At 39.5% G+C, this 17,300-nt stretch overlaps 1 protein-coding gene across 1 annotated transcript in view; it reads left to right on the forward strand.

Moving 5' to 3' along the window:
- The first annotated feature begins 5,656 nt into the window (after positions 1-5,656).
- WDR70 (WD repeat domain 70) overlaps positions 5,657-17,300 on the forward strand; it is a 353,255-nt gene continuing 341,611 nt past the window's right edge. Inside the window, exons 1-4 of the mRNA XM_032415162.1 lie at positions 5,657-5,799; positions 5,897-5,962; positions 8,832-8,915; positions 17,146-17,266. Coding sequence (XP_032271053.1) covers positions 5,775-5,799; positions 5,897-5,962; positions 8,832-8,915; positions 17,146-17,266 — 296 coding nt within the window. The 5' untranslated portion in view covers positions 5,657-5,774. The remainder of the gene's footprint in view (positions 5,800-5,896; positions 5,963-8,831; positions 8,916-17,145; positions 17,267-17,300) is intronic.

Consider the following 17,300-nt stretch of genomic DNA (forward strand, 5'->3'; position numbering starts at 1 on the left):
TGCAAACACCAATAGAGTGAAAAAGCAAATGTCTTAGTATTATTATGAAAATAATTTTGATCTCATGAACAGCTTTACAGGAATCCACAGAATATACTTTGAGAACTACTGCTCAAGTAGCTCCCTATTTAAGTAGACTATCTAGCTCTATTAAGTATTTAGGGTTTTTAAAAATATCCTCATTAGAACAGAAATTCCATGAGAGCAGAGACTATGCCCTATGTCTTTACTACTCTCAATAGCATCTGGCACTTAATAATGGCCAATATTTATTGGGTGTGTAATACATGCTGGGCACTATTCTAATTGCTTTATGAGAATTAACTCATTCAATCACCAGAAAAATCTATGAGGTGATAGGTGCTATTGTTATTTTATCCACTTAACAGATGAAGAATTTGAAGCACATAGAGACTAAGCACATTATCAGAATCATGATTTGAACCCAGACATTCTAGTTCTGGAACTCATTTGTTTAATGCTATGCTATCCTGCCTCTCAAATATTTAATTCACAAATAATTTTACTTTGTTTGCTCCAAGAAAATCAAAGTTTTTCTGGCATACTTAACATTTTATTATGAAGATGTTTCACATAGGGCCCCTGCCTGGCTCAGTTGGTAGAACATGCAACTCTTGATCTCAGGGTCATGAGTTCAAGCCCCACATTGGATGCGGAGCCTACTTTAAAAAAGAAAAAAATAATTAAAAAAAAAGACGTTTCATACAGACAAAAAGCAGAAAAAAATAGTTTAATGTAGGTCTCCACTATTGCAATTACATCGTCTCTCTTTTTTATCAAAAGCAAATACGTCTTGTGATTTTTCTGTAATCATCATTATTATCTACTCCTATTGGTTGATGATATATATCTTCATTTTTCTTTGTTTATTTTCTCCAGCACTTTGTAGTTTAACATTTTATATATATACAATGGAACCTTCTCAACAAATGGTGCCAGAACTACTAGACATCCACATGCAAAAAAATGAATCTAGACACAGAACTGTCACAAAAATTAACTCGACAACTGACCTAAATGTAAAACACAAAACTATAAAACTCCTAGAAGAAAACATAGGAGAAAATTTAGATGACTTTAGATAAAGCAATGACTTCTTAGATACAACACCAGAAGCATGATCTATGACAGAAATAATGGTAAACTGTCCATTAAAATTAAAAACTGCTCTGCAAAAGATAATGTCAAGAGAATGAGAAGACAAACCACGGACTGGGAGAAAATATTTGCAAAAGACATCTGATAAAGGACTTTGTATAATCCAAAATATACAAAGAATTCTTAAGAATTCAAAATAAGAAACAATCTGATTAAAAAATGGGTTAAAGACCTTCACAGACACCTCACCAAAGAAGATACACAGATAGCAATTAAGCATGTAAAAAGACACTCCACATCATATGTCATCAGGGAAATGCAAATTAAAGCAATAAGATACCACTACATACCTATCCGAAGGGCCAAAATCTGGAACACTGACAGTACCAAATGCCGGTGAGGATGTGGAAGAAAAGGAACTCTCATTCATTGCAAGTGAAAATGTAAAACGGTACAGTCCCTTTAAAAGACCGTTTGGCAGGGGCGCCCGGGTGACTCAGTCTTTCAGCATCTGCCTTCGGCTCAGGTCATGATCCCAGTGTCCTGCTTCTCCCTCTCCCACTCCCCCCTGCTTGTGTTCCCTCTCTCGCTGTGTCTCTCTGTCAAATAAATAAATAAAATCTTTAAAAGAAAGAAAGAAAAAAAAAGCCCATTTGGCAGTTTCTTACAAAACCAAACATATTCTTACTATATTATCCAGAACTCATGCTCCTTGATATTTACCCAAAGGAATTGAAAACTATGTCCCCACAAAAGCTGCACATGATTTTCATAGCAGCTTTATTCATAATTGCCAAAACTTAGAGGCAACCAAGACATCCTTCAGTAAGTGAAGCAGGGTAAGTAAACTGTAGTACATCTAAACGATGGAATATTAAACAGTGCAAAAAGAAATGAGCTATTAAGTCATGAAAAGACATGGAGGAAACTTAAATATATATTACCAAGTGAGAGAAGGCAATCTGAAAAAGGCTACATTCTGTACGATTCCAACTATATGTCATTCCAGAAAAGGCAAAATTATGGAGACAGTAAAAACACCAGTGGTTGGTAAGGGTTGAGGGGAGTGAGAGGATAAGCATACCATAATGATGATACCATAATGATGGATACATGTCATTATACATTTGTCATAAGCCATACAATGTATAACACCATGAATGAACCCTATGTAAACTATGGACTGTGGGTGATCATGATGTGTTAATGTAGGTTCATCAGTTGTAAAAAGTGTACCATTCTGGTGGGGGATATTGATAATGGGGGAAGATATGCATCAGGTAAGTGCAGTGTAAGGGCAAGGTGATACATGGGAAATCTCTGTAACGTCCCTTTGATTTTTTTTGTGTGAACCTTAAACTGCTCTAAAAAATTAAGGTCTTAATAAAAGGAAAAAAATGTATATATTATCTCAAGTTCTCACCTATAAATCCTTGACTACCAAGGAGCTGAAATAGCTAGGTATAAGTTCGGGCGATGGTTTTCCTAATGAGCTGTATACATAAAGTTCTACTTTACTACCTAAGGCCTGCTTATTTGTATTCAGAAAAGAGACAGCGGCATTAATAACAACTTATTTTGTGGAAGGCACAAAGAACTGGCGTTATTGATTGGAGTTCACATTGGCTTTTGACTTTTGAGGTTGAGTTATCTCTTAGGATAAAACCACAAACTTTGTTGTCCCAAGCTATAGAACATTCTGCATATAAGAGTAGTTGTTTTTGTCTTCATAGCTACTTTCTTTTTCTTATTCGTTCATTTTTTTCATTCATTTAATAAATACTATGTGTCCACCTAGGCATTGTGCTATGAAGGAAGAGTACTAGCTTATGTGATAGTTAGAGGGGCCTAATACAGTTGGAGGTGTATAAAGGCCTGTAAATGCTTAGAAGAGCACTGAAGTTTATTTTATTTTATTTTATTTTTTTTAAGATTTTATTTATTTATTTGAGAGAGAGAATGAGAGAGAGAGAGAGCATGAGAGGAGGAGGGTCAGAGGGAGAAGCAGACTCCCTGCCAAGCAGAGAGCCCGATGCGGGACTCGATCCCGGGACTCCAGGATCATGACCTGAGCCGAAGGCAGTCGCTTAACCAACTGAGCCACCCAGGCGCCCCAGAGCACTGAAGTTTAAAGTGAGTTCTGAGGGGTGCCTGGGTGGCTCAGTCGTTAAGTGTCTGCTTTTGGCTCAGGTCATGATCCCAGGGTGCTGGGATTGAGCCCCGCATTGGGCTCCTGCTCAGTGGGAAGCCTGCTTCTCCCTCTCCCACTCCCCCTGCTTGTGTTCCCTCTCTCCCTGTCTCTCTCTCTGTCAAATAAAATCTTAAAAAAAATAAAGTGAGTTCTGAAGAATGAGTAGGATTCAATGAAGGGCATGGGGATTGGTGAAGAGTTAGTTTTCAGGACATGATGTTCTCTGAGGCTGCTTATTGAGCTGAAAGAAGACTGGTGTAGTAGAAAATAGAAAATGATGAGGTTGGAAAGGCTTTGGGGCCATGTGAATAATTTTGCATTTTATTTTAAGAACAATGGAAGTGATATTAGACTTGATAATTATCATTTAGGTTGTATAGCTAAAGCATAATTTGAGATAGTAGACTAAGGTGTAGTAGTCAGGCTAACGAGTAACTCTATGAAAATAAATTTTATTATGCAACATTTATTAGGACTATATACGGTTTTGCTAGAATTCAGAAATATAAAGATAAATAATACACCATTAGTTTGTAGCACAGGTAAGGAGTTGTATTGTAAAGAAATTAGAGCCAAATATGAAGTAAAAATATAATAAATATATTAATAAAGTGCTTTGGGAACCCTTGCTGTCAGCTGGGAAACTCTATAAGCAATCATGACTCATAGCCAGAGGGAGGCTTGGGCTAAGAATAGCTTTAGAGTATTTATTTTTATTTTTATTTTTTAAAAGATTTTATTTATTTGAGAGAGAGAGAGAAAGAGAGAGAGAGAGAGAGCACACAAGCAGGGGGAGGGGCAGTGGCAAAGGGAGAGGGAGAAGCAGACTGCCTGCTGGGCAGGGAGCCCAACGTGGGGTTGGGCCCAGGACCTGAGATCATGACCTGAGCTGAAGGCAGACACTTAACCAACTGAGACACCCAGGTGCCCCTACAGCATTTTTTAAAAAGTAGGCTCCACACCCAGCATGGAGCCCAACACAGGGCTTGAACTCATGACCCTGAGATCAAGACCTGAGCTGAGATTTAACCAAATGAGCCACCCAGGTGCCCATAGAGAATTTTTTTTTTTTTTTTTTTTTGCCAACTCTTAGCTACTCAGGTCTTTTTGGCTTCTGTGTACTTTTCAGTCATGTAGTAAATACTATTTTTTTTTCCTTAAAATATACTCAAAGGGTGGAGAACTGTGAGGGTTTCCTCATAGAAAAGGACAAAATGCAAAGAAAGGAGGTTTGTTGGCTTTTCTTCAGAATTCTGTGAGGATCGTGTCACCTTGGCAGTAAATGCGCCTTAAAAATAAAGGGTGTTAACAAAAAAAGTATGAGATCTTGACATTTGCGACAACATGGATGGACCTAGAGAGCCTTATGCTAAGTGAAATAAGTCAGACAAGGAAAGACAAACATCATATGATTTTACTGATATGTAGAATCTAAGAAACAGACACAATCAAAAGGAAGAAACAGACCCATAAATACGGAGAACAAACTGACGGTTGCCAGAGGGAGGAGGATGGGCAAAATGGGGGAAAGGGAGAGGGAGACACAGGCTTCCAGTTATGGAATGAATAGGTCATGGGGATAAAAGGTACAGGATAGGGAATCCAGTCAAGGGTACTGTAATAGTGTTGTATGGTGATAGATAGTAGCTACACTTGTGGGCAAAATATATAGACTTGTTGAATCACTATGTTGAATGTCTGAAACTAATGTAGCATTGTGTCAACTGTACTTCAAAACAAAACAAAATACCTCCCCAGGTGATAACTAATATGCAACTGAGATTGAGAAACATTGCCTGAGGGCTTCCACGGGTTTACTTGTTCCTTGTAGGACCTGTGTACTTATTCTTTCTTTTTTTTTCTAAATGCTTATTATACCAATCATGTATAGTCATTGAATAAAATCTAGAAAATAAAGAAGGAAGGAAGGGAAGGAAGGGAAAGGAAGAGAAGGGAAGGAGGGATGCCTGGGTGGCTCATTGGTTAAGCCTCTGCCTTCAGCTCAGAACGTGATCCCAGGGTCCTGGGATCCAGCCCCACATAGGGCTCCCTGCTTAGCGGGAGGCCTGCTTCACCCTCTCCCACTCCCCCTGCTTGTGTTCCTGTCTCTGTCAAATAAATAAATAAAATCTTAAAAAAAGAAGGAAGGAAAGGAAAGAAAGAAAAAAAAGGAAGGAAGGAAGGAAGAAAGAAAGAAAAAAAGAAAGAAAGGGTGTTGACACAAATTATATAAGGTTCCCAGCCGGTGGGTTGAGTTAGCAGGTGATCTCTGCGGCGCTTATGCCCCGCCAGCCCGCTAGGGCGGCGCAGCTCGGCGGACCGCCATCCCCTCGCGGAAGGCGACGCTCTTGGCCTTGGCGGCGGCGCAGTCCCTCCAAGGTGATACTCCCTGCTGGTTTTGCCGCGAGTCCTTAGCCGCTGTTTGTGCTGTGGCTGTGGCTGGTTTTGCGGCGGGCGGCTGGCCATGGAGCGCCCGGGGCCCAGTGAAGGTGGGTTCCGTGGGGCGATGCCAGGCAGGGCGGGAAGGGCCGGGGGACGCCGAGGTCGCCGCACTAACGAGACCTTCTCCTCCTCCTCTTGCCCCAGTGACAGGCTCAGACGCATCGGGACCGGATCCGCAGCTGGCGGCTACCATGGGCTTCACGGGGTTCGGTGAGTGACTGTCTTAACGCCTAGCCTCATCTCTTTTTGCAGAGGTTTTAAGAACCGCAGGTTGAGAGAGGAGGCCCAGCTGTCACCTCTGTTCCGCACCCTCCGCTGTGCCAAGCCCTAGTTATTTTGGCTCTAGTGTATGCCTTGCAACTTTCTCGGTAGCCTCTTTCCCATCCGTTTTCGAATTCTTGCTTGTCTGTTGGGACCAGTTCAGGTGACACGTATGGGAAGCCTTGTGGGAAAGATAGCTTTGTGACCTATGCTGTGGACGGTGTTGGTTAGTGGAGGGAGTTGTCTTTTTGTGTCCTGAGACTGAGAGCTAACCATTGACTGTGGTCTGTAATGAGATGGCTTTTCTGGCATCAAGTGGGCCATTAAGTGATATTATAACGGTTATTAAATCCTTTTTGATTCAAGCCTTTCTTCCCCGGAATTGTCACTTCAGTCTCTCTGTAGAGTCTTGTTATGAGATAAAGAAGGACATTTCAAACAGAGATGTAGTCATCTGTTGAAAACATTACTGCTTGTAAGAAACAAGTGTAAATTGTCTTCCCATTTCCCTGGTCTTGGATAGAACAAATATCAGGCTAATGTGTCCAGGTCTCTTGTTGGTGTTCATATATCCATTTATTATGGTAATGTCTTCTGCCACATTTTTACTCCTAGGTGGTCATGTTTACAAAAATACTATATAATTATGTATTACTATAGTATTTACTTTTGTGGGTTTTTTTTTTTTTTAAGATTTTATTTATTGTCAGAGAGAGAGCGCGCCCAAGCAGGCGGAGCGGCAGGCAGAGGAAGAAGCAGGCTCCCTGCTGAGCAAGGAGCCCGATGAAGGGCTCCATTCCAGGACCGTGGGATTATGACCTGCGGTGAAGGCAGACGCTTAACCGACTGAGCCACCCAGGCGTCCCTATAGTATTTACTTTTGTTTCAGTTCTTTAAAATAGTTTCCTCCCTAATTTCAAAAGTAACACATATTAATAGCAGAAGATCTGAAGAACACAAAAAATGAGAAGGAAGAAAGTAAAATCCTTAGTAATTGCATGACCTAGAAATCAAGACTTAGAAGTTTGTTTTCTATTCTTTTCTGTTGTATATTTATCAAGAAAGTTAACATCATATGTATGTACAATTTTATATTCTTAATTATATACTTTAATTCTTAATACTTTGAGGATTTTCCCTGTTACAACGTGCTCTTCCAAAACATTTTTAATGGCTGAATAGTACATTTAATAGAAGTGTCATAATTTTGGCCTACATAGTTTCTAATTCTAACTTTTATTAGTAATACTAAAAAGAATATCTTTATAAATAACTCTTATTTTTTTTTGGTAAAAGGAATTTTATGTGTATTTCCATAGGGGAAATTTCTAAAGAAGGGACTATAATAAAAATATAAATATTAAAAAGTAACCAAAACATTGGGTATATATCTTTTTTTATTTTTTAATTTTTTTTAAATTTATTTTTTAAGTAGGCTCCACAACCAGCGTGGAGCCCAACCCAGGGCTTGAACTCATGATGCTGAGATCAAGAGTCTTACGCTTAGGGGCACCTGGGTGGCTCAGTTGGTTGGGTGACTGCCTCCGGCTCAGGTCATGATCCTGGAGTCCAGGATCAAGTCCGGCATCTGGCTCCCTGCTCAGCAGGGAGTCTGCTTCTCCTCTGACCCTCCCCGTCTCATGCTCGCTCTCTATCTCATTCTGTCAAATAAATAAATAAATAAATAAATAAATAAATACATACATACATACATACATACAAACAAACAATCTTTACCCCCCCCCCCCAAAAAAGTCTTACACTTAATGGACTGAGCCACCCAGGTGCTCCTGGGTATATATCTTTTAAAACTAATTGATACATTTTGTCATAATGCCCTTCAGAAAGGTTGTTTCAGAGCGCCTGGGTGGCTCAGTCGGTTAAGCGACTGCCTTCGGCTCAGGTCATGATCCCAGGGTCCTGGGATCAAGTCCCACATCGGGCTTCCTGCTCCGCGGGGAGCCTGCTTCTCCCTCTCCCACTCCTTCTGCTTGTCTTCCCTCTCTCGCTGTGTCTCTCTCTGTCCAATAAATAAATAAAATCTTTAAAAAAAAAAAAAAAAGAAAGGTTGTTTCATTTTATAGCAAAGTCAGTATTATGTAAGAATGACATTTTTACCATATTCTTACTAACATGGAGTAGACATTATTATTTAAAAAAAAAGCAATGAAAACAAATATAATATTGCTTCCAAGCTCATTCACGTTGCCAGAATTTGGTTTCTTGTAGTTTTAGGGCTGAGGCCTCTGTTTCCTTATTTGCTGGGTGGGAGGTGGGAGGTGGGAGCTTCTTAAGGTCCTTGCATTCTTGTCATCTTACTGCCATCATCTGAAAATGAACTAGTGTTTCCAGTCCTTCTCACACTTCACATCTCTCTGACTTCAGCTGTATCTGTTCTTCATCTTTGCTTGTAAGGGCTTCTGTGATTAGATTGGGCCAACCAGGATAATCTGTTTTAAAGTCCATAACCTTAATTAGATCTACAAAGCCCCTTTTGCCCTGTAATTTAACATATTCCCGGGTTCCAGAGATTAGGGTATGAACATTCTCCATTCTGCCTATGACCAGTGTTGTAGATTTAAGGGGTAGAGTCCAGGTGAATTAGAGGAGGATGGGAAAGTTGGCTGGTCAATGATGAGACTGTCATTAAAAATTCCCTGGGAAGTAAACTCTTTCTTCCTAGGTATTTTTCTTGTAGCCAGGCTATAAATTAAACAGACTAAATGGTTATCAAACATTTAATAAGTGTTTATTGAGTACCTAAAATTTGGCCAGCTTAGTGCAAGAAGATCACAGTCTGCTACTTATTTCTGTTTAGGAAAAAAAGCTCGAACATTTGATTTGGAAGCAATGTTTGAACAAACACGAAGAACAGCTGTGGAAAGAAGTCGGAAAACACTGGGTAAGCAGTTATGGCTCTTTTATTGGTTTAAATACTGTATACACCTTACACAAGTACATTGACAGTTATAAGACTGAAAAAAAATGCAAAGTTGTTTTTTTTTTTTTTAAGATTTTATTTATTTATTTGACAGAGAGCGACAGAGAGAGAGGGAACACAAGCAGGGGGAGTGGGAGAGGGAGAAGCAGGCTTCCCACTGAGCAGGGCGCCCGATGTGGGGCTCGATCCCAGGACCCCGGGATCATGACCCGAGCCGAAGGCAGACGCTTAGCGACTGAGCCACCCAGGCGCCCCTCAAAGTTGTTAAAAGACCAAATGTGCTGGTTCCTTTGCAAGCAGAGGTTATTATTTTTTTTTAGCATGGTAAAAGTTGCATCTAAGTAGGATAAGAAAGTCTGAATGCTAAAATCTTTTTGAAGTGTGTACTATGAACAAAGAGGGATTCTAAATTAATTTATAAGAATCAGAATAGCAGTTTCTTTGTTACCTCTCCTTCCACCTTTATCTGATTTTCATTTCATTTTTTTCTTTTCCTGCTTACAGCGGAACCAGTATTTGTAAGGCTGGGCGAGAGGTGGCTCTCAGAGCTGTGTGCACCGCTGACTGTTGACTCAGACAGTATAGACAGTTGAGACAGACAGTGAATGTGGCTGCTCTTGAGCCCCTGCATTCATGAGTTGTATCAGACATTTAATGAAGGCCTTAATTTCCAGACTGTCTGGTGTGATACCAGGTGGTTGGCAATTCTGGGTACCACCTTAGGGTCTTCCAAGTAGACGGACTCCTCTACTGCTCTGTTTTTTGTCTTTTTTAAAGATTTATTTAATCATTTGACAGAGAGCACACAAGCAGGGGGAGCAGCAGGGAGAGGGAGAAGCAGGCTTCCCGCTGAGCAGGGAGCCCGATGCGGGGCTCAATCCCAGGACCCCGGGATCATGACCTGAGCTGAAGGCAGATGCTTAATGACTGAGCCACCCAGGCGCCCCTCTACTGCTTTCTTCGGATGTGACTCAGATCATTCTTACAGCAAAAGGATAGATGTATCTTGATAGTGCAAAAGGGGCTAGAAATCAGACTGGACTTCTGGAAAAATTTAAGTGAATGTTGTTCTGGCGATTGTCCTTTTTGGTTTTAAAATGATAAATTATATAGCAGTAATTTGGAAAGTGAGCTTGATGTGAAATTTTTTGGTCTTCGGAAGAATAAGGTTTTTTGTGGCGAGAAGCCCACATACTGTTTTTTAAAAAGAACTGTCATCGGGCGCCTGGGTGGCTCAGTTGGTTAAGCGACTGCCTTCGGCTCAGGTCATGATCCCGGAGTGCCGGGATCGAGTCCCGCATCGGGCTCCATGCTCGGCAGGGAGTCTGTTTCTCCCTCTGACCCTCCCCCATCTCATGCTCTCTCCATCTCATTCTCTCTCTCAAATAAATAAATAGAATCTTTAAAAAAAAATAAAAAAAAAATAAAAAGAACTGTCATTAATAACACATTTCAAACATACAAAAGTATAGTAATGAACTCCTGTCACACAGATTTAAGTACTATAACAGTTCACAGCTGGTGTTATTTCCATTTTCTTCCCCTCTCAGATTATTTTGATATAAATCTGAGACACATTATTTCACCCATAAATATTTTAGTATGTCTTTAAGAGATACTGAACCTTTTATTTTTTATTTATTTATTTATTTTTAAAGATTTTATTTATTTATTTGACAGAGAGAGAGATAGCGAGAGCAGGAACACAAGCAGGGGGAGTGGGAGAGGGAGAAGCAGGCTTCCTGCCGAGCAGGGAGCCCGATGTGGGACTCGATCCCAGGACCCTGGGATCATGACCTGAGCCGAAGGCAGACGCTTAACGACTGAGCCACCCAGGCGCCCCGAGATACTGAACCTTTTAAAAACTTAACTGAAATACTTCTACCACACTTAAAAATAATAAATAATTTAATATCATCAGACAAGATACAAAGACACGCTACTACTTGAGGCATATTTACAAATGCTTTAACCACTTAATTTTTATTTTTTTTTAAATTTATTTATTTGACAGGGACACAGTGAGAGAGGGAACACAAGCAGGGGGAGTGGGAGAGAGAGAAGCAGGCTTCCCGCGGACCAGGGAGCCCGATGTGGGGCTCGATCCCAGGACCCTGGGATCATGATCTGAGCTCAAGGCAGCCGCTTAACGACTGAGCCACCCAGGCGCCCCTAACCACTTAATTTTTAAATTAAGCATTTTAGTGAATGCTTATGCTATTAGAGTATAGCTCTCTTGTATTTACGTCTTTCAGCTTGTGATAACAAAACACTTGGAACAGAGATTTTCTGTTCACCTAAGTAAGTTTTATAGTTCCCTGTACCATGCCTTGAAAGATAAGTCCTCGATATATACTTGAGAAGATTGAATTTAGAACTCTAATACTGCCTTTTAAAAAATAAATTCTGCTTCTTTGGAGAATGTTTTAAAATGGACCCATCCATTGTATAGAGCTTCGGATTTGGAGTTGGAGGACCTAGGTTTGAGGGTCAGCTGCACATCCTACTAGAGATAACGTTGGGTGGATTTTCAAATATCAGATCCTTAATTTCCTCATCTCTTAGGTGGAAGTGATAATAAGGAATCCCTTAGAAGTTTCTTAAAGGGATTAAGATGTTGGGCATAGTACCTTTTAAACAGTAAAGTACTTTAAAAATATCACTTTAAACTCTTACAGTTTTTCTTAGTAAAGCATGTATGCATTTAGCACCTAAGGGGAATTACAGCGAACAGTTACTAGATTTTTAAAATTTGAAAAATCATCTCAAGACCAAGTTCTCCTGTGATGTTTGTGGATGAATTGTGTTGAACTTTGTTGATTTAGTATTATATCCTCGGACTTGGACTGCTGTTTTTACCCCTGATCTAAATACATGAATCCAAAGTTTCACTTATTTTTCTTGAAAGTTCAAAAATTGCGATATGGGCATTATTTATCTCATGATTGGATTAGAGATTGGCATTGACATTAGACTTGAGGAAAATAATTCTTATGGTTCCTCCCCACCCCCCACCAGTCCCTTTTAATAGAAAGTTTGTCTGTGTATATGTATATGAACTGTTTTGGTTGGTAAATGCTCTCATAGAAAGGATGAATTACTATAAAACCTCAATAAAGTATGCATTCTGTTAAATGTCAGGAAATAATAATGGTACAATTGGTTTGTTTTTTTTTAAGTGTTTTCTTTTTCTTTTTTTTTAAAGATTTTATTTATTTATTTATTTATTTATTTATTTATTTGAGAGAGCACCAGCGAGCAGGAGGGTTGGGAGGGGCAGAGGGAGACTCAGGCTCTCCGCTGAGCAGGGAGCCTGAAACAGGACTCGATTCTAGAACCCCGGGATCATGACCTGAGCTGAAGGCGGACGCTTAACCCACAGAGCCACCCAGGCACCTCTATATGTTTTATTTTTCCGAAAGGTCTAATAATTATGTCTAGGGCATATGTAAGACTTAGGTCCTTTTTTAGAGCTATAATACTATGAGGAGATAAATGTGGAAGAAAAATTTATTCAAATGCTTATTTTGGGTGTGCATGTGTTTTATTTATTAAAAATTATTAGAGCACCAGCGAGTGCGTTCATGGGGGACGGGGGGAGCAGAGAGAGTGGGAGAAGCAGAGCAGGGAGCCCGTGGAGGGGGGATGGTGAGCAGGGAGCCCGTGGAGGGGGGATGGTGGCACCAGAGGGCTCAATCCCAGGACCCCGAGATCCTGACCTGAGCCAAAGACAGAGGCTTAACTGACTGAGCCACCCAGGTGGTATGCCTGTGCTTTATGAACCTTCTCTGTGGTAGGACAGGAAACAATATCTTTGAAAAAACAGTTAAGATAGGATTTGAATATGATTTCAATGGATGATTTAGTGATCCTGAAAAGAAAAACTGTCCCAGAGATTTTAGAAATTAGAAAAGCTTAAAGAAGTGTGTGTGTGTGTGTGTGTGTGTGTGTGTGTACACCTGAAATGGTCTTCCTACCTGGTTAAATCCTATCTCATCCTTTAAGCCCTCACACATATTTTACTTTTTCTAGGAATTTTTTGAAAACCTGTCTGGACATAATAATTGTTCCCTGCCTTTGTTTCCATAACACTTTAAAAAATACTATAAATTTTATCCTAATATTGTTCACGTATTGAGGATAAGAACCTTGTTTTCATCTTATACTTACAGTGCCTAGTAGAGCTTAGTACATAATAGTTACATCCCTAAATATTTAATGGAGAAATGTAATTAATGTAGTTAAAATGTTCTTATTTTTTAATTTCCTAGTATTTTGGCATTAAATATTTAGAATTAAATGTAGATTTACATGAAATTGGTAGGCTAGTGAATTGTTTTAAGTTAGAGTAACAAAAAGATTTAGCAAGATTTAAGTCCCATGGGTAAAAAGAATATCATGATTAGAAAACATTTATTCTAGCTTATATTTACAGTAATTTTATTTCCTTTACATTTTATCTTGAGTCTCATTTCTTCCTTTAAGTTAAGTGATTGCTATAATGATTGGCTCTGAGATTTCATGTGCCAAATTACATTCCTTTGAGTCTGCAATTTGTGTGAATGAGCCCAGATGGGAGATGGTAGTTTTGGATAGTTTGCTGTTACCTAGACAAAAATTGCATACATATGGAGGAGCTTTTGCAGAAATGGCTATCCAAAAATTGGTAACTGTTTGAAAGTAGAGAACAATAAAATTAGGTGCTTGGAAGAATAAAATTAGGTGTGGGATAGTAGGTTAATTCACTTTGGTTAAGGGAAGATAACAGAGCATTTTTACAGTGCTTATAGTGTGCTTGGTTCCACATTTGATGAAAATGCATGAAACGATACCCTTTGCAGGGAGTTACAGACTACTGAATTCTGTTTGGTTTTGGTTTTTGTCCTCACTTAGCAATGAGGAAGATACTTTTTTCCCCTCTAAAATGTCTTAATCCCACTTTTTATCTTTATCCCTTGCTTTAATGAAGCAACAGGTGATGGCAGAAAACTCTCTGATTAGAAAATCCTGGCTAGTGTTTAAAAAATTTTTTTTAAATTTTAAATTAAAAAAATCAGATGCTTGGGGATGCCTGGGTGGCTCAGTCTGTTAAGCCTCTGCCTTCTGCTCAGGTCATGATCCCAGGGTCCTGGGATCGAGTCTAGCAGTGGGCTCCTTGCTCAGCAGGGAGCCTGCTTCTCCCTCTGCCTGCCACTCCCCCTGCTTGTGCTCGCATGCTTTCTCTCTCTCTCTGACAAATAAATAAATAAAATCTTTAAAAAAAATTAGATGCTTTACTAGGTACAAGTAGTTTGGAGTATTTATCCTCTGGTGAGGAACTCTAGTTGGACAGGTAAGCAGCTCAGTTTCCAGATAGTCTGGCTACAAGCATGCAGTAAAGGGCTGGGCTTTGGAGAGAAAGGCAGGCAAACTATTATATAAGGTAGGTGGTGCTCACTGGGTAATTTTGTCTCTAAGAAAGTCTGGTCACATCTTGGAAAGATCAAGTTGTAGAGCCTCAGTTCACTGCTTGGGGACTTCATAGCTTTGTTACTTAACTTTTCTATGGCATAGATTTCTCAAATGTGGAGTGAAAATAATAGTGCCTACATCAACTGTATTGTATAATTGAAATTTGCTAAGACAGTAGAACTTAAATGTTTTCACTTAAAAAAGGGTGAATATGTGGGGTGATAGATCTGTTCATTGACTCCATGGGGAGAATCTTCTTGTAATGTAGATGTATATTAAATCATCACATTGTGCACTTTAAATATTTTACAATTTTGTCAATTATACCACAAGCTAAAAAAAAATAGTACCTACTTCAGAGGTTGTTGTGATGATTAAAGGAGCTAATTTATAGGCAGTGCTTAAAACAGTACCTGATACATAGTAAGCTCCATGTAAGTGTTAGCTGCTATTATATTTGTTAAATTAAGGTTGTTATTATAAGGTGGTTACTTGCAAAGAAGTCCTAGAAGATCTAATTGAAAATGGCTCAAATAAGAAAAATTTAGTGTTACACGTGAAAACAACTCTGGAATGGGGCTCTTCCACCTTCTGAGTCCTGACATGAAGAATGTTAAGTTTTTTCCCCCCTTTTTCTGCTTTGCCAGTTTCAGGGTATTGGCTTATTTTAAGCCGACTGCCCTCATGACTGGAAATTGTAGATGAAATTTTGTTACATGCGGATGACCACATCCACAGGCTGAAAGGATACTGCTTTGTATATATATATTTTTAGAAGTAAGAAAACCTTTCTCAAATGTTCCTCCAGCTGACTTCTCATATCTTATTGGCTGGTAGTAGTGTGGAACATCAGTTCTAAAAAACGGCCACTGGTAAGAGCAATATAGTTGATTTGGAATCAAGCTTTACCCCTCTGGGCAGGGAGGGGCCCAGCCTCTGCTGAAGCACCTCCTCCCTCTTATCTGGAGAAAATTGTGGGTTTTCTTAGCAAGGGAAAAAGGAAGGAACGGCTGCCGGATAGGAGGCTAATAATGTACACCTAGGTATTGTTTACTGATTAAGGTGAGAAGTGCCCCAAGACCAGAGCCCAGGATCAACTGTCCAAGTGTGGTTTCACCCCTAGCCTCTCCCCTCCCACCCTGGAGAGTATGGAGGGATTGACTGGAGAAGCAGGATGAGGGTAGGAGCCATGCAGGCCCACTCTTATATTTAGACATTATCTTCCTTATTTTTATTTTTTTCAACCTCAGCATCAGAGTGCAGAATTATCTAACCCACCCACCTTAGCCCAGTGGTGAGCACAAAAAATATCAACATGAGCTAGCGCTATAGTGTTTGCCTTACCTCTTCCTGTAGAGTTTTATCTTCCCTGTTTGAAGTAAAAGGCTATCTAGTTACAAACATATATTTGTTATCTTCTTGTTTCTTATCCTCCATATCCTATCAACAAAAGACCCTAAAGAGTACAACATTCCAATTAATAAGTGCCTTTTGATACTGTTTAACTTTAGGTGTATTATTTTTTCATTATTAAGAAAAAATGTTAAAAATTATCTCAGGTTAGTGAGGGTGGTGGTAGTTGAGAACCAGACTATTCATATAATTCATTTCCTTCCTGTGTGCCCCCCAGTTGTAGAGTGACATTATCAGAGGAAAAAGATCAGATTTCTTTGGATCATTTTTTTTGTGTGTGTTTCCAAGGTAAATAACTCTAGAAATCTGAAATTTTCCCATGATTTTTGTGGGAAGTCCCTTACCACAAATCCAGTGGGGGAAATTCAGAAATGAATAAAATTCTGATTTTATAGTTTAAAATACTAAGAATAAAAAGTGAAATTACCTAAACTCTTACCTTTGGATACTTTATTTTTTGCTTATCACCTTCCACATCTTTTTATTTTAATTAATTAATTATTTATTTTTTAAAGATTTTATTTATTTATTTCAGAGAGATAGTAAGAGAGAGCACAAGCAGGGGGCAGGGAGAGGGAGAAGCAGACTCCCTGCTGAGCAGGGAGCCCGACTCAGGGCTAGACCCCAGCATACTGGGATCATGACCTGAGCCAAAGGCAGACGCTTAACTGAGCCACCCAGGCGCCCCTCTTCTTATTTTTTTAAATTTTTATTTTTTAAGATTTTATTTTTAAGTAATCTCTATACCCAGTGCGGGGCTCAAACCCACAACCCTGAGGTCAAGTGTCACATGCTCCAGCGATTGAGCCAGTCAGGTGCCCCCTTAGATAGTGCAGTGTCATTCATATACTATTCACATGCTCATTTAGCTTAGCATATCTGTTGTTAGTTTCCCAGATTTGTATAGTTTCCATCACTATTTTTATTGGCTGTATTTAATTAAATTAATTAATTTTTAAAAGATTTTATTTATTTGTCAGAGAGAGAGATACAGAGCACAAGTAGGGGGAGCGGCAAGAAGAGGGAGAAGCAGACTCCCTGCTGAGCAGGGAGCCCAACTGGGAACTGGATCCCAGGACTCCGGGATCATGCTGGAGCCCAAGGTAGATGCTCACTGACTGAGCCACCCAGGTGTCCCTATTGGCTGTATTTTATGTTGATATACAGTAGTTCAGTTATTTTCCCAATTTGGGTATTTAGGTTGATAAGTTTTTGCTTTTAGTACCACTCTAAATTACATCTCTTTGACTGTATTAATTTTTAGCCTTTATTAATCCTGACAAATTTTGAAGTCTTAACTATTGGAAATTTTTAAAAACCTTTTCAGAAGCAAGAGAAAAAGAGGAAGAAATGAACAGAGAGAAAGAATTAAGAAGGCAAAATGAAGATATTGAACCAACATCATCGGGCTCACATGTAGTCAGAGATTGCTCCAAGTCATCTTCCAGGTGCTTGACTTTCTCAAAAAGATTCTGTTAAACT

This window comes from Phoca vitulina, unplaced genomic scaffold (genome assembly GCF_004348235.1).
Source record: "Phoca vitulina isolate PV1807 unplaced genomic scaffold, GSC_HSeal_1.0 scaffold17, whole genome shotgun sequence".
In the NCBI taxonomy this organism is placed as follows: domain Eukaryota; kingdom Metazoa; phylum Chordata; class Mammalia; order Carnivora; family Phocidae; genus Phoca; species Phoca vitulina.